Source organism: Myodes glareolus, chromosome 1 (genome assembly GCF_982192425.1).
Source record: "Myodes glareolus chromosome 1, mMyoGla1.1, whole genome shotgun sequence".
In the NCBI taxonomy this organism is placed as follows: Eukaryota; Metazoa; Chordata; class Mammalia; order Rodentia; family Cricetidae; genus Myodes; species Myodes glareolus.
The window spans coordinates 62,920,098-62,943,554 of NC_142026.1; the positions used below are offsets into that span (position 1 = coordinate 62,920,098).

At 43.8% G+C, this 23,457-nt stretch overlaps 1 protein-coding gene across 1 annotated transcript; it reads left to right on the forward strand.

Annotated features, from left to right (window-relative positions):
* The first annotated feature begins 472 nt into the window (after window positions 1-472).
* On the forward strand, window positions 473-22,155 carry LOC146895997 (cytochrome P450 2B1-like). The gene is made up of 9 exons (XM_087908209.1): window positions 473-702; window positions 9,214-9,376; window positions 9,526-9,675; window positions 11,695-11,855; window positions 12,583-12,759; window positions 13,200-13,341; window positions 14,821-15,008; window positions 15,208-15,349; window positions 21,588-22,155. Exons 1-9 carry the CDS (start codon window positions 532-534, stop codon window positions 21,767-21,769), a joined length of 1,476 nt encoding a protein of 491 aa, XP_087764335.1. The 5' UTR covers window positions 473-531; the 3' UTR covers window positions 21,770-22,155.
* Window positions 22,156-23,457: the final 1,302 nt, after the last annotated feature.

Below are 23,457 nucleotides of genomic sequence, written 5' to 3' on the forward strand. Positions count from 1 at the left end.
GCATAAGACCATGCAACACTAGTCACTTAAATGTGAACACATTCACATAAGAAAGGCTCCATAACTGAAGATTTTATACATGCAAACACACCTTGGACATGCAAGAGTAGACTCCCAAGCTCATCTAGACTCAAGCACAGAAACACACAGCTGCACATTCACATTAGAAGTGATCTTTAAGATATAAAAATATGCATAGTGCACACACACAGGTTCATGCCTGAGTAAATAAGCAGACAGAACTGAACTGACATGTATATATTCACCCCCAGAAATTGAGACGCATTGTTCCCTATGTCCTGTGTATCTATTTTCCATGATGTCCTTGCCAATATCCAGGGAGGGATAAGGGAATAGGGAGTGATCAGGTCATCGACAGCCCAAGCAGGAAGTGTGGGTGCTCATAGTCGGGGACAATGATGAGACAGGAGGCAGGAACAGCTGAAGTTACATAACTGGGCGGAAGGCCAGGCTCAGTATAAAAGTCCTGCTGGAGTGTGCAGTGAAGTGGACTGTGCTCAGACCAGGACCATGGAGCCCAGTGTCCTGCTCCTCCTCACTGTCTTTGTGGGTTTCTTGCTACTCCTGGTCAGGGGCCACCCAAAGGCCCGTGGTCACCTCCCACCAGGACCCCGTCCCCTGCCCCTCTTGGGGAACCTACTGCAGATGGACAGAAGAGGCCTCCTCAACTCCTTCATGCAGGTGAGACACGCACAGGGCCTGTGCACTATGGCTTAGCCCTGTGTTTGCTCCTGGAGATCACTCAGTGGGATGAGCAAGGGACTCCTTCCAGGCCATAACCTCAGGTGGGAAGGTTGCTGAGTGAAAGGTGATATGCTGATTGGTGATGGATGGTGCTCAGATCGACAGGTGTGTCCTCGCTATGTTGGAATTGTGTGGGGGCACTGTGCTTGAAGTGTGAAAGGAGTCCGGGTGTTGAGGTGTAAGCGTGTAGAATTTCACTCTGTGGGGCTTGTCTGTTCCAGAAGAGAAAGTACAATATCAGAGGCGTCAACAACAGGCTTTGCTCCTGCCAACAAAAGAGAACAAAGATTAGCTTGAGGTGTTTGGGGACAAAGGGGAGGAGAGGTAGGGCGGGGGTAGGGACAGGTAGGGAGAGCTTGTCAGTTTATCCCAGCAGCTAGCACTGTATTCACCAGGCTCCACATTGATGTTTCCCACTCAGGATTCCATGTGTAATTAATCACCACTCGCATACTTATAATGAGTCAGCGTCTGTGGTCGTTCAGAGGGAGCTGAAGCAGTGACTGTAGATCCCACTCTTTTGTCCCTCCCCACGGCTGTGGAGATCTCCCTCTTGAACCTGTGTTTGTTACCCCATGACTTCTAAAACAACCCCCCATCGATGGCAAATTTAGTTATTTTAATTTATATTTTGAGACATGGTCTCCCCGTGTCTTTTAGGTTGGCATCCAACTCATATTTTCCTGCCTTAGTCTCCTGAATGGAATGGCAAGTGTGTGTCACCCTACGCTGACATGCGTGCTTGAAACATGTGCTTCCCACATGTTGGAAAGCCCAAGTCAACACTCTATTGATTTTGTTTTAAAAATCCTTTGACAATTTAACATATGCATATGCCCGATCTCTGTCATTTGTGGCCCCTCCCCACTCTCCTCCCTCTTTCTCCCACAGGAACCCTTCACTTTGCCAACAAGACCCTTCCTGCTTTGATATCCTTCTGTTCTTCCCCACTGAGTTTAATTAGGGCCATTCAGAACGGTCTCATGTGTGACTTATTGCTTGGAGATCACTTGGCATGAAGAGGCAGATGCTTTCTAGGCTCTCGGTTTATTTGAGAAGGTTGGTGTGGAAAAGGCAAGATGCTGACCCTGCCTAAGCATGGGTGGGGCCTATTTACTGGACCATGTGCATCTCATGAGTGACCGCAACACTAATGAAATTGACACCCATCCCCAGTACCACTAACTGCCCCCAGACCCGCAGTGAGGTGCGGTAGCATCCTGTCACAGTGTGACCATGCTGCATTTATTCCCTGCAGAGACAGGGGTTTCTTTTTCTCAATGATTTATTTTTTATGTATATAGTGTTCTGTGCCTGCCTGTATGCCTGCAGGCCAGAAGAGAGCACCAGATCTCATTATAGATAGTTGTGAGCCACCATGTGCCTTCTGGGAACCAAACCCAGGACTTCTGGAAGAGCAGCCAGTGCTCTTAATCTCTGGGCCATCTCTTCAGCTGCATGGGGTCAGTTAACATCATTAAGATACAAACACATGTGACAGACCTTGTTGACTCCCAATGGGAGGCCTCACTTTCTCTGCAGAGTGGATGAAGGGTGGGGTGGGGAGAAGATGAGGGGAGCAGGAGGATGGGAGAGAGAGGGAACTGGGATTGGTATGTAAAAATAAGATTATTTTAAAAATTAAAAGAAGGTAAAAACATACGATCTTACAGGGTCTAAAAAATGTGTAGTTGGCAGGAAATTAGGGCCTCTACCAGCTGTAATGTGATGGTTGATTTCCTTTCTAATTATATATTTTGAATGGTAAGGAGTCCCATGTTCCACCACATAGTATCATAGTTGTAGGGTTGGGGAGTAGGGCTGCATCCCTGATACCTGATGGCCTGGTTTGAGATAGTTAATTAGATAAATTATCTGTTCACGTGGGTGATATAGAACACTGCCAAAGCAAAATGGTTTGCCTTTCTAAGTTTTATTTTATGATTTTGCATGTTGCTGGCATATATACATGTGTACCATGTGCGTAGTTGATGTTCTAAAAGCTATGGATGCCCGGAAATGAGTTACAGATGGTATGAGTGCCATGTGGGTGCTGGGAACCGAACCCTGGTCCTCTGCAAGAAAAGCACGTGCTTTTAAATAACAAGTCATCCTTCCAGCCCTGCCCCCAATTGAGTTTTAGTATCATCTGAGTGTCCATAAGGGTCTACATAAAAAATAGAATCTGATGAGAGTCCTGAAGACTCTCTGGAAGGAGAATAAATGGGGGAAAGAAGCTGCTCCTGAGGGGCAAAGGGGGACACTAGAGAAAGAAATAGTCCCAGGTGAATGAGAACATGATGTAATGGAGGAGAGGTAGGTGCTGAATTCTGGGGTCATGGGGAGGAATGGCTTGACTGAAACCAAGAATGGTAAGCTAGGAAATGGTCCACCTAAGCCAGCAATAAAGACTCTTCTGGTGGGTTTTTTTGTTGTTATAACAATAGAAAAGAGGCTCAGTCTTTTATAAAATAATGAGATTTATGTGTCTGGAATAATGGCTCAGTGGTTAAGAATGCTTGCTGCTTTTCCAGAGGACCCAGTTTGATTCCCTGAACCCATATCTGATAGCTAACAATTGCCTGTCACTCCAGCTCTCAAGAGGATTTGATGTTTTCCATTAACCTCTGAGAGTACCACCCTGCCCACATACACAGACATACACACACACATACACACACATACACACACACATAACACACACACACAGACTGACACAGACATATACACACACACGAACACACAGACACACAGAATCACACAGGGATACAGACACACTCACAGACACATACACATAACACAAGACACACACAGACTCACAGAGATTCTCACAGAGACACAGACACACACAAACACACACACAGACATATACACAGACACATACAAACACACACAGACGTATACACAGACACACGCAGATATACACACACAATGAAAATTAAATGAAAATTAAAAGCAAAGTGGTTTATTTAGTTTATAATCATGAACAGACATTGCAAGATCAAGCACTTCTTTTATCCAGTCTCTAATGGGAACCCTTCTTATGTGTCACAACATGGTAGAGAGGAGAAAAGAGAATCTGTCACTTGCAGAAGAGGCAAACCACCAGTAGTGTCCTTGTTTTATAATAATCCATTCTCCAAGAATCCAGCCCTTTCTATGAGACCAGCATTAACCTATTCTGTGGATCTGCCCTGACGACCCAATGCCTCTCACTAGACTCCAGCTCCCGAGGGCTCTGCCGCCTTTCAACACAACCACATCGGGGACCAAGCTTCCAGCAGAGAGTGCACAGAGGACACTTTAACCATGCTCAAGGCATATAACATGGAAACGGCAAGAAGAAAAGGGCAGCTCCAGATAGATGGCTCTGGAAGCCAAGTGGTAGTGATATTCCATGGCGAACCGCAGATGCAACCCGCTCAGCTCTCTCAAATGGGTTGTAGATGAGTTTTGAGCCTGACTCAAATTCAGGTGCTAAAGGCCATGCCAGCTCCATGAGTTCCAGTTCAATTCCAAATTGCTTGCTTTTGCTGGGTTTGCTGGTATGCAATCTGGAATGTTCTCTGGAAGCTTTAGTTACTCTCCCAGGCAGCTGTGTTGCTGGAAGTGAGTGTGGGCTATTTATGCTCTGCTCCATGGTGTTACCTTTATTCATATGGCACATTCATTTTCTGTTCCCTCTGCATCTGGTGGCAACTCCTCTGAATCCGCCCTTCCTCAGACCATCATTCTCAGTCTGACTTTTCAGCTTAACTGTATCCTGTTCAGCTATTGGCCAGTCAGCTTTTGTGTTTATTAAACCAATCACAGCGACATATATTCACACAGTGTATACAGAAGGATTATTTCACAGCACAACAAAAGAGGAATGATTTTCTGAGTAAGCGCTAGAAAAGCTGCTGATGGAAGTTCTGCAAGTGGCTGCACCAAGGTCAGGAAAGGAGAAGCACACTAGTGCAATAAGAGAATGATGAGTCCTCCCTAGTGAAATAAGGGAATGATGATTCCTCCCTTATCCTTATCATGGTTTATGAGTCAGCTTTTCCCAGGGCTTGTCTCTGTGCTGGGTGATTGATAGGCCCAGATGAATTAACTCTTAAGGAAGGAGTCAATATTTGGAGCAGGTAAGAATATCATGTCTCCTCTCAGGACCAGAGGGAGGAGGGAGGAGAGAGGAGGGAGGATGGATAAGGGATAAGGGTGGAGTCTATTTTAAACTGAATTTTAGGCTCCTTAACATTCTCCTCTTAAGAATAGTGTCTCTAAAATAATTTGGGAGATGGGCTGAAATTTGATGATGGAGCATTTCCAAAGCTGTTCCACAGGGATCAGTGAATCAGTGGATCAGGGATCAGTGACTGGTATCAGTCACATAGCTCCGGGAAGAAATGTTCATTTAGGAGAAGACATAAGAAGGACATGGGTGGTGGAAGTGGTGGTGGAGAGCTGGCTCAGCAGTTAAGAGCACTGACTGCTGCTTAGAGGACCTGCTTTTGATTCCCAGCACCCAAAAGAAATGGCTCACATCCATCTGTAACTCCAGTTCCAGGGGATCTGGCTCCCTTTTCTGCCCTCGGAGGGCACTGAATTAATATGATGTGCTTACATACATGCAGGCATAGCACACATACAAAATCCATTATACTCCCTTGGTAGGTTCACAAGAACACTTATCTGTGTCTGCTCGCTGGGATCCTCAACAGGCTTTTAAGTGTGGCCTCTGAGGCCTGATTCAAGTGTGATGAACCTGGGATTTATTTTCAAGTGCTCTGATAGCTGTTGGGGTGGCTAGAGACACTGGATTTCCTCACTGCACCTGATTTATCCTAACAGGAACTTCTTTAGAGTCACATCTTATTCACATAAAACAGACTTGAGGGGGAACTCAAGTGCAGTCTTATTAGAGTTTGAGATTAAAAGCAGCAGGGCAGGCAAGTGGTAAATCTTGGCAACTGCTGAAAGAGGAAGATGGGTGAGAGAAATAGAGGAATCTATGCCATTTGTAAGCAGTCACGTGGTGAAAAGTGAGTAGATAGGCTTCAGAAAAAGAGGGAAATCTCAAAGTGTTGGGGGAAACATGCCTAGTCGTTGCTTGGTATCTGAAAGAAAAAGGGATAGAAAGGAAGTTTCAGAAGAATCAAGATTTTCTGAGTCAGGACTCAGAAGAGGAGGCAGGTCCTATGGGAGAAAGCTCGGAAAGTGACTGCCTAGGATTTGGAAATAAGTGTAATTTATTATTATTATTATTATTATTATTATTATTATTATTATTATCTTCATTTTTATTACTGTGTGTCTGAGTGTATGTTTACTTTGTGTGTGGAGGCCTGCACCTATTCCTTGGAGGCCATATGGGGGGCACTGGTTGTCCTCTATCATTCTCTGTCTATTCCTTTGAGGCAGGGTCTCTCCCTTGACCTGGGTCTGGCATTCTCTCAGCTAGGCTGGAAACCAGCAAGCCCCACCATCCTCCTGTCTCCACCTCCACTTTGGAGCTGGTGTTGCAGGTGTGCTTGGGAGACCAGGCTTATAACTGGGTATAGTATAGCAGCAAGTGCTCCAGGCCACTCTCCAGCTTCAATTGCACCCTAAAATGATTTCTTTTAGATTTATTTTTATTTTATGTGTGAGTGTTTCGTCTGTACATATATATGTCTGTGTACCATGTGTATGCCTGGTGCATGCAGAGGTCAAAAGAGGGCATTGGATTCCCTGGAACTGGAGTTAAAGATAGTTCTGAGCTACCATGTGGGTGCTGGGAACCAAGCCCGGGTCTTCTGTATGAGATCTTAGCCCCTGAGCTATCTCTCCAGTCATCCCAGTTTTCACTTTTGAGCTATGATATTGTTGAAGTTGATCACTCTGATCACTCTGGTTCTCAACCTGTCTAGTCCCCGTTTTATTCCCCGTTGTTACTATCTTCTCACAATTCCGTCTCAGCATGTTGACGTCACCTGTGCTCCAACTTCATTGAGATAACAGCAGATGTAATCAGAAGTTGTTTTCATGCCAACATTAAGTTTGCGATGATTTCTATCACTGATCTGATAGGCAGATTTTTATTGCATCAGTGGACAAGATTACCTGGTGTGGACTCACCACTGTTTGTTCTGTGTAACATTTTATTAAGAAGTCTTCCTTCTAGGAATAATCTGGTTCATTCATTTGGTGAATAAGTGTATGTAATTTTGCTGTTGTATAAGCACTTGGAGGTGAAGTTTCTCTGTATGCTTATACTCAGCTTCAAAAATTATAGCTGATTCTCGATAAAGGTAGAGTTTCCACTCACAGATTCAACCAGCTGTGGATTGAAAATACTTAGAAGAAATGCATTCAGGTGTGGCTCACACCTGTCACTCCAGCACTTCTGAGGCAGGAGAATGACAAATTTGAGACAACTTAAGCTACATAGAGAGTCCCAGCTCAGCTTGGCCTACACAGCAAGATCCTGTCTCAAAACATAAACACCTGTAAATCACATATGTATAGAGTTTTTTCTTAGCATTATTTCATCAATAACATCAGGCACTGACCGTTTTCATAGCCTTCCATTTCTATTAGCTCCAGTGCAATCTTGAGAAAGTAAAGTTTACAGGAGGATGAGGCAGGGTTATTTGCAAACACAACAACATGCTCCTCAAGGGCTCTCAGCTCTGGAGGGTTGTCATATTCCTGGAACCAATTCCCTGTAGATGCCCCGATGGTTGCATTGCTAGGTATTTTCCCAACAGTCCATACTGTAGTCATGTCTCACATTCAAGACCATCACCAGGGATCATTACTTCCCCTTCCCATGTACCCATTGAATGGGTCAACACTATCTCTTGAATGTTGTCAGGAAGTATTGAACAGGTTGAAGCTGGATCACAGGAAGCATGGTTCTTGATTAAGATTCCAGAGCTGTCCAGAACGAAGATGTATGGGCAAGGACCTATATCTTTATTTATATCCATATCATATTCATATCTGTGTCTACACCTATATCTGTGTCTGAAGTAGCAGGTTAAGTCTCCTCCCCTTACCAGTGAGAATTTATTTCAAACACTTGAGAAATAAGGAAGAAAAGTTCTTTAGTAATGCAGTAGCTGGTTCTTGCCAACATCCTAGAGAAACTCGCCTCGATGTGAAATTTTTAATAGCTTCTGTAGATCTTGGACACAAGCAATCTGCATGTGCTGTCATTTGTAAATATCTTTTAGGTTCCATCAGACTTTGAGCAGTTAAACATGTTTTACAGAGACAAGAACTGTAAATCTGGCGGTTTTGGATAAGTGAAGATTTATAGCAAAGATATTGTCACCACTTCTTTTAAAGCTGACCATTGTTGTTCCTTTGGAATCATGTTACTTGTGTCTCAGTCACTGTTCTATTGCTGTGAAGAGACAGCATGACCAAGACAGCTCTTGTAAGAAAGTATTTATTGGGGCTTGATTATAGTCTCAGAGGTTTAGTTCATCATTATCATGGCAGGACCATAAAAGCAGGCATGAATGACTCTGGATCAGTAGCTGAGAGCCGCATCCTGGTCTGTAGGCAGAGAGAGAAACTCTGGGCTTAGCATGGGTTTTTAAAATCTTAAAGCCCACCCCCAGTGACACACTGCCTCCAACAACACCACACCTCCCAACCCTTCTAATTTTTTCAAATACTGACACTCCCTGGTGACCAAAGCACTCAAACATATGAACCTATGGGACCATTGTTATTCAAACCACCACACCCAGGTCATCTGTTCTCCTGGCAGAATTATACTCTTTCTGATAAGAGAACCAGGACTTAATGGTGGTTGTTACTCAGCAGTATCCCCTTTGACCTGCCAAGCAGAACCTTGTTCTTTGATATGGGAATGGAGCCTAATACCCAACATTCTTACCAAAGAAATATTAAAAATAATATATTCTCAGAAGCCTAAACAGCAGCAAACCTAAACTACAATTATATTTAGGGTACAACTATTTTTGAACATTTTCTAACAAGTCTGGTTAGTTTAGCCACATATCACGGAGTCATCTTAGAGGCAGCAGCACTGCTTGAGTTAAACCCTACCTTCTTCAGCTTAGTATTTCTAAACAAGTTTATTGCTGAGTCTGCTATAGTGTCAGTTCATCACTCTCAGTTTTCCTATACCATATCTATATCTTGTTTATTTTTTGGAGACAAGATTTCATGTAGCCCCAGGCTCAGCTCAACAGCAGCCAAAGATGATCTTGAATTCCTGATTCCCCTCATTTACTCCCCCAGTACTGAGCTTATAGCATGAGCCCCACACTCACAGTTATACTGTAATGTTGTACTGCTCAGAACACCCAACATCAATGCAGACCTTCGTGGTGGTGGATTAACCCTGAATTGCTAGGTCCTCAGAAGAGGAAGGGTGATCAGCAGAGGGGTACCTATTTACCAGTCACTGACTAACCATAACCCTGGTGCCTTTATGCCTGACAGCTTCGAGAAAAATATGGAGACGTGTTCACAGTGCACCTGGGACCGAAGCCTGTGGTCATGCTGTATGGGGCAGAGGCCATAAGGGAGGCTCTGGTGGACCAAGCAGAGGCTTTCTCTGGCCGGGGGACAATTGCTGTGGTTCAACCAGTCTTCAAGGACTATGGTAAGAGTCTCAAAGTTTGGGATGAGGTGGAATGGTGAATGGGCCCAGAGACAAGAGAATCTGATAGAAGGAAGGGCAAGGGGTAGGGAAGGACCCAGGCCTCTGTGAACTTCCTCTGTAACTCATTTATCCTTCCCCTACGTTCTTAGGTGTGATCTTTGCCAATGGGGAACGGTGGAAGGCCCTTCGGCGATTTTCTCTGGCCACCATGAGAGACTTTGGGATGGGGAAGCGGAGTGTGGAGGAGCGGATTCAGGAGGAGGCCCGATGTCTGGTGGAGGATCTGAGGAAATCCCAGGGTGAGTCCTGGAGAATGAGCATAAAGGAAGATGGTGACACAGGGACCTGAGTGCAGAGCCAAAGAAAGAGACTAGATATACATGGGCAGAGAAAGTTACACACACACACACACAAACACACACACACGGGAGAGGATGAGGTGGGAGTTAAAGAAATACAAAAATACAGGAAAGAGATGTGAAGTTCATAGTTTCCAAGAACAATTCACATGTGTTTGATTGAGATTGTGTGGTTCACATGCTGGATACTTGCATTCAGGGAAATCAACGCCTGGATTAAGACTATGTGTTAGTACAGCCTGTCATCTCAATATTCAGGGGGCTGAGACAGGAGGATCATAAATTCAAACCAGTTTGGCTACATCATGAAATCTTATCTCAAAGAGAAAAAGCAGTTGATGCTGAGGGTGCAGCTCAGACATGAAGCAACTTGGCCAACTCAAACACAGTTCCCTGTCTGGTTCCTAACACCTCAACATTGGCATGGTGCCACATGCTGGTCATCTTGTTATACCTGAGGTGGAGGCAGGAGCTTAGATGCTGAGGTATCTTTGACTTTATATGGCATTCAAGACCATCTTGATTACATTAACCAGTCTTAAAACAGTCCACGTCCAAGGCAGGTGATGGAAGCAGGGAACTGTGTGTCTTCCTTGTGGATGTCATGAGTAGTACGGCAGTGAGCAAAGAGTCCCAATGGGGTTTTTTACTTTGTGGCAGTCACAGGCATGTCTGGATACTTAAAGAAACTTCCTAACAGGGGCATAGTTGTGTCCTGGTCTGTTTTTAGCACCTTATTTCATCATGCTGGTGTTGATCGTTGCCTAAGATTTTTCGGGAGACACTGATCTGTCCATGCAGAGGCTGGAAGTGAACAGAAGGAATCAAGAGACCAAGAAGAAAGAAGGAGAAAGGCAGAGGCCAGGAAGCTGAGATAGAGCTAGAGGGACCAAGCAGAAGAGAAAACACAACAGATAAGGAGTGAGCGGTATGAAGCAGGGAGGAAAGTAGCTGGGGGAGGGAAAAGAGAAAGAGACAGAAATACTGCAAGACATTTAGATAGGAAATCAGAGAGGCAGAGAAAGACTGACAAACACAAGGGAAAGATCTGCAGAGGAATCAGGGACAACAGGCAAGACCCAGAGAAGGACAATAATGAGCCAATATTGCTGGACTGCCAATATCCCTCCCACCATGAGGGCCCAGGATAGAACCTGGAATTCAAAGTCTCTAGGTCATGTTGGTACTTGGAACAACACAGAGCCTAGAATCATAGAAAGACTGGAGGATGCTGGGGGAGCTCCTACCGCTCCTTCAGCCAATCGCCGCTGAGTTACCAGCCCATTGGGGCATGGTCTCTCTGTCTTTAAAAAGAGCAGTGGCTGTCCTCCACCCTCTCTCTGGCTTCTGGCTCCGCTTCTGGCTTCTAGACTCCTTTCCTGTTTGCGCAGAGGGGCTGTTGTCTGGGGCGGTAATCTGTAAGTTTTTCCCCCTTTGAATAAATAACCATTCTATTAATCATAATTTCAAACTGGTGTGGGATTGTCTGTGACTTACGCCTTCAGGAGGAAGACACGCAGATGATAGATTTCTAAATCCAGAAAGCAACCCCCGACTCCTTCTCTGCACAATTCCTACCAATGGGAGTTAGCTTTCAGCTCAGAGTCAGAATGTTGCCCTGGGAGGAGGTACAGGTTAGAGACTGACTTACTCATGCTCTCCTTCTCTGCTCCCTGGGTCTGAATCTTGGCCCCACTCATGAGTAGCTGTATTACCTTTGTTGAAGTTAGTGACTTTTTCTGTGTTTACTAATAGCATTGCGTCTTGTATATAATATTGATAGGCGATTAAGTAAAATGGTGCATACAATCTTGAGTGTAGGACCTGGTGCATCATATGTGCAAATGGGATACCAGCTGTTGTTATTCTTTGAGTAGTGGGTACAACTTTACAGAGATAGAGCCAGGCCAAATGTTCCTCTTGATGCCATGTTTCTTGTCCTGCATCCTCCTCCTCCAGGAGCCCCCCTGGACCCCACCTTCCTCTTCCAGTGCATCACATCCAACATCATCTGCTCCATTGTCTTTGGAGAGCGCTTTGACTACAAAGACCGCCAGTTCCTGCGCCTGTTGGACCTGATCTATCAGAGCTTCTCGCTCATCAGCTCATTGTCCAGCCAGGTCAGTGGGCGGGAAGGGAGGAGCATCCAAGGTAGAGGGGAAAAAGAGGCTGCTCTGTGTGCAAAGAAGGGAATGTCGTAGGGCTGAAAGTAAAGGCAGAGACAACATGGAGAGGCAAGGATACTGAGGCCTGGAGGGATGAAGGGAGGTAGGAATGAACAAAGGGAGGGAGGGATGTTGTTAAGTAGGGTGGAGAGACCCAGATGCAGAAATACAGAGCCATCCAACCTTGAGAAAATGAAGACATGGGGCTCTGGCTGTAGCTAAGAGGATACAGGAGCTGTCTACTTAAAATAAGTCAGGTATGGCTGGTATGCCTATGCAATCCCAGCACATGGGAGATCAGAGTTCAGGGTCACCTTTGGATAACTATTGAGTTTGAGGATCGTCTGAACGACACGAAACCCTGATTGAAACAACAACAACAGTAGTAGCAGCAGCAGCAACAACAAAATGATGGCTTAGGAAAGAGAGATAGAGAATACAAGACAAGTACTGGAGAAATATCCAAAGGGACAGACTGACAGCATGCTGTATGTGTATGTGCATGAGAGGGGAAACGAAGGAACAGAGAAGATGAGCAAAAGAGTGGGGGAGGATAAAGGAAGGGAAGGAGCGAGGACAGAAAGAGAGAAGGAGGGGTCTCATGGATGTGTGGATCTAGGAACAGCTTGCTTCTTGAGACTTAATAGCTCCAAGTGACTTCCTGGGCCCTTCTTTCTTGCAGGTGTTTGAGCTCTTCTCTGGCTTCCTGAAGTACTTTCCTGGTACACACATACAAGTCTCCAAAAACCTGCAGGAAGTCCTTGACTACATTGGCCACAGTGTGGAGAAACACAGGGCAACCTTGGACCCTAACAGTCCTAGAGACTTCATTGATACCTACCTTCTACGCATGGAGAAGGTAAGTCCTGTATGAATGAGAGGGGATGGCTGAGAGTGAGGGCTGAGGTTGTGAGCGGAGGAAAGGGGGGCAGAGGATGGGGAGGAGAGACAGAAAATGGAGTGGAGGAGATGCAGAAGCGTCTGGAAAATGATGAAAATAAAAGGAGGAGAAAATGAAATAGAGAGAAAGAAGGGTGGGGAAGAAACAAAGGACAAGAGAAAAAAAGCAGGAAAGACCACAGAGGCAGAAAGAGCCTGGGAGACAAACCGTGCTAAACTACCAGAGAGCACAGTAGAGAGAGAACACAGAACAGACAGAGATCAAGTGATATTAAGGACTGAGAAATGTCATGTGATCCATACAATGTGAGACAGAAGGACAGTTTTCAGGATGTGTGACTCTTCATGCAAAGCTCCAGTCACCCCTGACCCTCCCTTCTCTCTCCCATCTGGAACCAGGAGAAGTCCAACCAGCACACCGAGTTCCATCACCAGAATCTCATGATCTCCGTGCTGTCTCTCTTCTTTGCTGGCACTGAGACCACCAGCACCACGCTCCGCTATGGCTTCCTTCTCATGCTCAAATACCCCCATGTTGCAGGTGTGCCACAAACAACCAGTTGGGGAATCTTCTAGCTCCCTATTGGCTGGGAAGGTTTGTGTGGATAAGAGAGCCATGGGCCTCTTATATCTGGAGCTCTGAAGGTTTTGGTCTACATCTAACCTAAAGCAGTGCTGTGGGTGGTGTGTGAACGAACACTCAGCTGGTCCATTTCTATTGTTTTCTCTTATGACTTAAAGATTAATCCATCTGTTCATCCATCTGCCTACCCACCCATCCACCTATCTGTCCTTCCTGAATCCTTACACTCATTTCTTCATTCCTCTTTCTATCCATGCACCTCTTCATCCATCTACTTATTCTGTTCATTCAGTCACCTATTTGTCTACCCACCAAGCCAGCTCTCACCTACCGATCCCTTCATTCATTTCCCCAGCCATCTATTTATACAAACACCTATTTACTCAACCATTCTTTTATCTACCCACCTCTAAACACTTATTAGGAATATATACACACACATACCTAGTACCCCACCCACTCAACCTTGTATCAATCCACTGTCTAATTTTTAGTGTACTCATAGATCCTTTTATCACCCAACCAGCCATTTCATTCATTTATTTTAATTAACCAACTCAGTTTTTCCTTTGATCTGTAGAATTGAATAAATTGTTTGTCATTGATTTATTCATACATTTATTCTTCTATCAGCTGGTTTCATTTTTTAATCCTTTTGTTAACTGGCCTTTGAATTCATCTTTCCCTTGTTTATCCCTTTTTTCATTTATCCACTATTTGAATTACCTGTTGACTTACAAGTTGAATACATAATCCAGTGTTTAGTTTGTTTGTTTCATTAACTCATGAATATATCCATCTATTAACTAATTGATCCATTGATTTTCTTATGTATCCAATTTTGCATGTATCTGTTGATAGAATAATTTGCTAATCTACCCACTTTTCCATATTATTCCTGAGGATACAGCCTTGAGTTCTTAACATAACATTCCATGTACAGTTATGGCATATGTGTGAGTACGAGTGTGTGCTTGTATGTGTGTGTATGTGTGCATGTGTATCTCTCTCTCTCTCTCTCTCTCTCTCTCTCTCTCTCTCTCTCTCTCTGTGTCTCTCTCTGTGCAGGGAGATGATTCATTCCCTTTCAAAGGTGAGAATTTTTACTGTTTTTCTCCTGTACACTCTTGCATCAATAAGATTCCCCCGAAGTCTCCCTATGCAGTAGCTTTTGATGTCCGATTTTCTTTTTTCCTTATTTTAACACCCCACTGAAATGGGGTTGAGGCTCATGGACAAAAGTTTTAATATAGTTTTAAGAATGGGCACAGAGAGACAGTCACTTAAGAACAGGACAGTTGTTTGTACCCTCAAGTGCACTGAGTTTTTCAGGAGAGTCTCCTTGCTGCACTCTTTCCTGGGTTGTTGGCTCATAGAATAAAATATCATTGCTTCAAAGCTGGCAAAGTAGACCCACTATTCCCCTTTTCTGTGCAGAGAAAGTCCAAAAGGAGATCGACCAGGTGATCGGCTCACATCGTCCACCCAACCTTGATGATCGCACCAAAATGCCTTACACAGATGCGGTCATCCACGAGATTCAGAGATTTTCAGATCTCATCCCAATTGGAGTGCCACACAAAGTCACCAAAGACACTTTGTTCCGAGGGTACCTGCTCCCCAAGGTGAGACCAGCTGTGATGCCACATCTGTATGTCTTGAACCTCCTGTATTCTCCTCAATCCTAGTACCAGTTTGTTTGTGTTTTCCCAGCCTTCCCTAGTTCTTTTTGCAAACAATAATCAATAATCTTATTGCAATATGACTGTCTGCATATGGGAGTCAGGGTATGCTAATATCATTGCTTCTCACAATGTCTCCTAGAACACTGAAGTGTACCCCATCCTGAGTTCAGCTCTCCATGACCCACGGTACTTTGAACAACCAGACGCCTTCAATCCTGACCACTTCCTGGATGCCAATGGGGCTCTGAAGAAAAATGAAGCTTTTATGCCCTTCTCTACAGGTGAGAGGGACCTGTGCTTCCTTCCTCAGACACTAGAGGACAGGCTCACCATCCAGGACACAGGACTAGGTTCATGTTTACTGACTATTCTAGCTGCTTTGCCTGAATCATCCCTTTTACTCTGGCTACCGTCCCACTAAGGGGCTCTTGAACTAAAGGAGCCCTGATCAGGAGGACTTTGGGGAAGTCTTTATAAACCTGTGAACCTGAGCAAATGCATTTTCTTAAGAAACAGCAGCACTGCTATGAACTGAGTAGGGTCTTGTACACTGGGTAGGGTCTTGTACACTGGGAAGGGTCTGTACACTGGTTAGGGTCTTGTGCACTGGGTAGGGTCTGTACACTGCTATGACTGGGTAGGGTCTTGTACACTGGGTAGGGTCTGTACACTCGGTAGGGTCTTGTACACTGCTATGAACTGGGTAGGGCCTTGATTGCTGGGAAAACATTAGTTTTAGGTGTGAGCACTAGGGAGGTGGGGCATATCTTGACATGCTTGTCTTGTTAAATTGTAAGAGACGGGCTGGAGAGATGGCTCAGAGGTTAAGAGAACTGACTGCTGTTCCAGAGGTCCTGAGTTCAATTCCCAGCAACCACATGATGGCTCACACCCATCTATAATGAGATATGGTGCCCAGAACACTGTATACATAATAAATAAATTAAAAAAATTGTAAGAGGCATTAAAATTACTACCATTTATTTGAGCCAAGAATCCATTCATAATGGATAATCTCTTGAACCAGAGAAAGTTCAGTTATAGCACCCAGTAGTGTCAGCACATGGTATCTGTAGAACAGAGGGAGCTGGGCATGGACACACAGCTTGATGGGTGCCAGCTCTGCTTTGGCCTTACTTGGCCGTGCTGGGGTAGTTGGCAACCTGGAGTAGATCAACTGCTCTGAGTGACTGGGGTTTGTTCTTCACTGGAAGAATATAATCTCAGGTAGTGAGTAGTTGGAGTGCCTGTTGTATTTGGTTAGTTTGTTACATACAGAATCTGCCCCTGACCAAATTTAATTTAGTTGAATGGACTCTATGTAAACGAGCAAATTTTGTGTTCAGGTTTCTTATCTTTTAGAGAAAGAGAGGTTCTAGGAGGAATTCCTTAACCTTTAGTTGTCACCCTTCTCTTACGTCCTCATGCTGGGGGTGGAACCCAGGGCTGAGTATGTGTTAAGTAAGTTCTCTTTGAAAGAGCCCCCACCTCCAGCCTCTTCTTAGTGCATTCTAGGAGATGCTCTGTTGCTAAACCTCCCTGCTGTCTGCCCTTATCCCCTCACTGAGCTATTTTAGGCAAGTGTTCTCCTGCCGAGCCTTGTGTCAGCTAAGAGTGGTCTAGTTTTGAGTGTCCCAAGTGACTTCAGTCACCCTGTCTGCAGCCTTGCTTCTGGCTCTGTTCAATATAATGGCCTCCTTTCATGTTTCGTCTTCAGAATTGTAGACATGTAGTGTTGTATGAGGCTGCTTGTTTCTTTTGGCTGCCCAGACTCCCATAATAACCACACAGAAACTGTATTAATTAAATCATTGCTTGACCCATTAGCTCTAACTTCTTATTGACTAACTCTTACATCTTAATTTAACCCATCTCCATTAATCTGTGTATCACCATGTGACTGTGGCTTACTGGCAAAGATTCAGCATGTCTGTCTCTGGCAGAAGCTCCATGGCTTTTCTTCCTCTGCCTTCTTTCTCCCAGCATTCAGTTTAGTTTTTCCCACCTAGGTATGTTCTGCCCTGTGCAGACCTAATACAGTTTCTTTATTAACCAATGGTATTCACAGCATACAGAGGGAAATTCCACATCAATGTGGGCATGAGATATAAGTAAACTATCTTTATAATAATCCCAAGTTTAGAAAGTCAGGGGTGTGGAGAAAAAGGATGTAAGAAGAAGACATGAAGAAATGCATGACTAGATATGGTTAGACAGAGAAAGAGGAGGGCTTAGGATGTTGGCTAGGAATTTTAGAAAAAGCAAACAGAAAAGAATAGATAAAAAGACACATAGGGATGATAGTTACAGGCACATGTTCAGGTATACTGCTGTGGGATGCAAGCTGCAAAAAACAAGCAAGCAAGAGAAGGAGCAAGCAAGCAAGAGAATGAGCGAACAAGCCAAAAGGATATGAGAGCCAAAGACGCATGAATGGTGTCTAATTTCCCAGTTCCTGGCATGAAGTCATTGTTGAGAGAGAGAGAGATAGCCATTAAGAACTGCTCTGAAAAAAATCTGGGTCACAAAACCAGTTCTAGGAGAACCATCTCAGAGAGATACTCCATTAATTTCTAAGCTCATGCCACCTAAATTCTGGAAAGGTGGTGCCCAAAGGGGTAGGGTTCTTTCCCTAGACACTCCCGCACAGGCACAGTTTTTCAGCAACTGGAGGGCATGGGTTCCTGGAAATCCCTCCTCTACCTGGAGACCCGAGGCAGCCAGTTTTAGATTAAGAATCTCTGAGATACAGGGCAGGTGGTGGAGCCTTTGTCTGGGCTTTCAGGCTCCCATTGCTCTGTGATGCTCCATGCCCAAGGATACAAACCACCACAGGCTTCTTATACCCCTGAGAACCCAGTGAGTGCCATAGGCCCTCATCATGTGACCTTGCCCATTTCTAATTGTATGAGCAATTGTGTTTGGGAACTTGTTGATATCAAGTTGAACAAGAAAGGAAGGAAGGGAGAGTGGAGGTGGGGAGCAGAGGGAGGGAGAAGAGTGTAGCATGATTAATAATTCAGAGACAGATATTGGGGTTCAACCTGAAGATTAGAAAAGCAAGGCAGCCAGCCACTGGCTCTTCCTCTACCTCAGACTGAAAATGGGTGAGATCTTCTCTCTGAATTCTGAAGAGTTTATGTCCCCTTTTTCATAGTCCACTGAGTTCTTGTCTCTTCTTCCATATATACCTCTTTCTGCCCAGTCATATTGCTCCTGTCTCTACCTCCCTAGTGCTGGCATTAAAGGTATGTGATCCCAATTGCTGTGATCGTCTTTGTGTGAGTCTTGTTTTCTCTCTGTCTCTGTCTCTCTCTCTCTCTCTCTTTGTGTGTGTGTGTGTGTGTGTGTGTGTGTGTGCCTGTGTGTGTGTCTTTGAGACAGAGTTTCTCTGTAGCTTTTGAGTCTGTCCTGGAAACTAACTCTTGTAGACCAGGCTGGCCTTGAACTCACAGAGATCTGCCTGCCTCTTCCTCTCCAATGCTGGAATTAAAAGTGTGTGACAGCATTACCCAGCTGACCCCTGTTTCTCTTTTAGGCAGATTCAATCTTGTGTAGCCCAGAGATCCCTCTGTCTCTGTTTCCTAAATTCTGGGATTAAAAGTGTGTCCCACCACTCTCTGGCCTGTATGTCTAGTAGTCTGCTTTGCCCTCTGATCATCAGACAGGTTTTATTTATTAAAACACAAATAATATACTTCTATATTTCCCCTTTTACTCTAACATAAAAAGAAGGCCATAACTAATATAAGAAAGAGTACATACAGTAAGTACAATAACTATATACAATATATACTGGCAATAAATGCATCACCAATATCTAGTTAATTTGCATTTGACAAATTCAGAGAAAATACTCTATATCTATGCTATCTTGTGATTCCAAAGTCTTTTTTACTTTCTATCATACCTTGCTTTCGGCATCTGGTAAACAAGCAAAACTATAATTATCTAGTCTTCAATTCCCTCAGAGACCCAAGAAAGAAACAATATTAATTGAATAAGCAGGAAGTGTGAGCAAGCAACTTCTAAAAAAAATGTGAGAAATGACAGAAACAGCTGGCTGCTTGGATCATCACCCAAAGTTTCTCTGCAATGTTGGGGTCTCCATCTTTAGCCTACAGGCTTAGGATATCAGACAGACTTATCTGTGAAGCAGGATATTCTTAAAGGCTGTCTCTCTTTGTCTGGAAAATGTTTGGCAGTCACTTTCTTTTGTGTCCTGCTTGTCTGATTAGGACATCATACCGTCCACAGTTGAGTCAAGGGCATTTTCATTCCCAGTGGTTTACTTTTGCCACAAAGAAAATAAACTCTATGTAGAGTTTCTTTGCTATCCATTATCTTCTCTGAAATAGATTGGTGCTGCAAGGAACAGACATGTTTCCTTGTCATAAAAAAAGAGCCTATGTGATTAAAACATCTTAAATACCATATTCTGTACATCTCTAAAGTGTTTGAAGATGACCTGTCTACCTAAAATATATCTTTATTTGACCTTGAAAACATATCTAATGTGACTACAATTTTGATTATAATAGGTGATTAACTACTAACCTGCATTTCCTTATTATACTAAACAGTTGATAATAGTAATTTTCAAGGAATAGACATTTGTATTACATTGTTAACTGAGTTGAATAGGTATGATACCTTGAATGAGAGTAGAAAAGTATTTATAGTATGTTCTAACAAAATTGATCTCAAATTTGTATCAATATACAAAATTTGTATACAATATGCAAAAGTTCAATCTAATGTAAAACATTTAAAACTAGTAGTTGCTTTTAAAAAGTAGATTCAATAATCTACCTTTATATCTTATCATAGCTATATCTTCCCTTTTTTCTTTTTAGAGTACATTCAATAATCTATCCTTTTATCCTATCATATCTATATCTCCCTTTTTTCTTTCAAAACAAGAACCTTGAATCTAATTTTCTTTGTTTAGCTTTTTTTCTTGACCATTACCAGTAACAACTTATAACCAACCCCTCTAAACAATGGCAAACATCCATAACCCAATGAAAGACCAAAAACCACCCACCCTGCCTCTTGGAAATGAAGGCATTGTGTTTTTAAATTTACTTCCTGCTCTTTGGAGATGATGGCATCTTTAGGGGACCCTGAAAAGAAAAGTTTGGGTTAATTGTCAAGTCCTGGGAGAGGCAGGTGTGTTATTTTTGAACAGTCTCTGCGTTATAGGAAATGTAGTACTTGTCTCAAGTCCTGGCAAGAGTAGTCTGTTAGGCTGGACCATCTCAGCTAGACACTACAAAATTGTTCTGAAAAAGTTGTATTCCAAAGCTGATCTTTAGGTGGTGTTTTTCAGCCTAGTGGTATTATCATAGTCCTGAGGGAATAATAGTTTTTGGGCCCTACCCTCCTTATGGAGACTCCAAAGGCTGCTGTTAGGTATGCTCATGGTTCACTGCAGAAAACTGTTAGAGTCTGAAACCCGAAATCATATACAGGGAGGTAGGTTTAACCTTTTTTTAGAATTAGTTAGTACTCTATATGATCATTAATATCATGACAAAAAGTTTAAATATATATATTAATCTCATAAATCTTATACTTTAAGAAATGCTGTTCAAAAGTCAATATAAAACCATAGGATTATGAGATTAGTGGTAATATAATAGTCCATAAATATTTGTTTTTCTTCTGTCTCATATCAGGTGGCTCTTCTGATATGAGACAGAGATTTTTGGTTTCATTTTAATCTGCATTTTTGGGTTTAGAGAAGGAGAGACAGAAGGAATGCACACACAGAAATCTTGTTATGTAGTCCAGCCTGTTCTGAACCCATCATCTTCCTTCCGTGGTCTCCCAAGTGCTGTATTTACAGGTGTGTGCCTCCACATCTGGCTCATATAGGACCCTTAACAACATCCAGTTGTTAATCTAAGAGTCTTTGTAAACAGTACCTTTACCCTTAGGCAGCCAATGAGATGGGTACCAATTCCCTCACATGAGAAAGAGGGACATTAAAGATGCTGCATTATACATATGTACACATTCACACCTCCTTCCTACTCTAAGTGGGTTCTTACAGTCCAGGAACAAAGGACTTTGATAAGCTAATAAAAACTAGGAATTTGTCAGAAGTGACCATGAGAAATTCCCAACAAATTGGAACATGTTACAATTTATTTATTCCTTGTGTACATGGTTGTATGCATATATATGTGCGCTATGGTGGGTATGGGTGTGTTCATATCAGAGGACAGCTTATGGGAGTTGGTTCTCTCTTTCTAACATGTGGGTCCAGAGGATTGAATTCATGTTATCAGGATTGATGGCAGGTGACTTTCCATGCTAAGAAGTCTCACTGGCCCTTGAATCAATTCTTTAACATTTTGGGAATCTCTCAACATTCTCACTTGAATTGCAGGGTTAAGAGTCAAACTCATTCTTCTCCATTGCAATGGGAGAGTTGTCTGGGTTTAGGGAAGGGACAGTCTGAAAGTTGTACAATGCCCTGGGGCTAACATGGCTCATTCTCTGTGCCCACAGGAAAGCGCATTTGTCTTGGTGAAGGCATTGCCCGCAACGAATTGTTCCTTTTCTTCACCACCATCCTCCAGAACTTCTCTGTGTCCAGTCCTGTGGCTCCTAAGGACATTGACCTCAGTCCCAAGGAGAGCGGCATTGGCAAAGTGGCTCCAACATACCAGATCTGCTTCTTGGCCCGCTGACTGGGCTGAGGTGGCCAGGTGTCCCCACTCCTGTTGAGAATGACCCCATCTTTCTTCCTCTGTGAGACCTGCTGCAAACCAGGCTGTAGGTCACTGCTCAAACCCTTCCACCTTACTGCAGCTTTTTCAAAGCTCTGAGGTGTGTTCTTCTGCCCTGAGAATGACACTGGAGAAATCAGTCAAGTGTCTTGCTTGATGTGTGAACAGAGAGACTTCTCAAGGTCACATCTCTTGCTAAGTCAGTTCCCTATAGCAGTCACAGTCCCCATGTAATACCTCTGGTGCTCCATGAGCTAATCTAATGGACTTTGTATATGGTCTGAATTCTGTGTCTATGAACCTGCCTAATATGTATGGTTCACATAAACAGAGTCACATGACTGTGATATTTGGTGTCTGGTGTCTTTTACTTCATATAGTATTATCTAGGTTCCTGTGTTTTGCAGTCAACAGTTACATACCTTCACATGCTTTTGTCATGATCTTTCTTAGCAAAAGCACAATACCTTCTTTAATGTGTCCTGCCAGCAGAAGTAGTCCAGATTTAGAGTGGGTCTTTTGGCTTCTAATAATCTAATAAGAAAACCCTCACAGGATGCCCAGCAGCAGCAGCCACCATGGTGCCCAGTCCCCTGATCTCCTTGCTATTCTTACATGTGACCTCCTGATTGTCTGGTAACGAAGGTTTTCTCCGGAAGGACTTCTTACTGCCAACTCCATCACATTCATGCCAGGTTGGGGAAGGACAACTTGTTGCCTTGTTCTCTGTTCCACTGTGAGAACCTGGAACAGCAGGTGGCTGATATCAGATGTTTAATTCTGGGGAACAGTAACCAATAAGTAAATAAACATCTCGATAAAGTGACACAACCAGTCATTCTTTAAACTTGTCCTATGCACAGACCTCATCTGTCTCCAGTCTCCTTCACTGTCCTCTGATGATCAGAGAAAATCCTCATCCCCAAATGTCCAGGTGGACCCCAGCTCATGTTTCTGTTGCTGGTGGAGGAGGGTGTGTCACAACTCTGCCTTGACGAAGTTCCTGGTAACTCCCCCTGGCCTACAGAGAGCTTGATGATGCCATGCTCTGACACAAGTATCTGGGCACCACCCTTTGAGCAAGTCCCAGGAAACTGAACTACACACCACACTGCTGGGACAAGCAGGTGCTTGTGGGAAATGCCATTCATTTAACACCATCACCTAGGAAGATGTCTCTTGGCAGCCATTGGCCAATCAGCAGGCAGCTTTCAACTCACCTCTGAGATACTAGATTTCCACCTGCCTCATCAAGCCCTCTGTAGCCCAGGGAGAGTTACCAGGAACTTTGCTAAGGTAGAATCCTGGCACACCCTCCTGTACCACTAGAAACAAGACAACAAACAGAGCAGCCAACTCTTCAAGAAAAACAGAGGAATGTGCAACATGCCAAGGTAGGACCATGGTGCTCTAACTTCTCCTGGATCTTAATTGTCTGGACTTGGGTGACTCCAGCTCAAGGGCTCTCTTTTTCTTGAACAATGGCTTCTGGTTTCCTGGAGAATATTTTGCTAACAAACTCTATGAGCTTACTCAAATATTTTCAAAAGGTGAGATGTGGAGGAGGTCAGGGTGAGGAGGCAGGAGGTGGGAGGAAGGAAGCGATGCTCACAGGGAGCAAAGAGTTGCAGGTCTACGGTTCAACAGGC

Coding starts and splice junctions, on each gene's coding strand:
- LOC146895997 (XM_087908209.1), top strand. CDS start 532: ATGGAGCCCAGTGTCCTGCTCCTCCTCACTGTCTTTGTGGGTTTCTTG. Junction 703..9,213: donor TCCTCAACTCCTTCATGCAG/GTGAGACACGCA, acceptor TATGCCTGACAG/CTTCGAGAAAAATATGGAGA. Junction 15,009..15,207: donor GAGGGTACCTGCTCCCCAAG/GTGAGACCAGCT, acceptor AATGTCTCCTAG/AACACTGAAGTGTACCCCAT.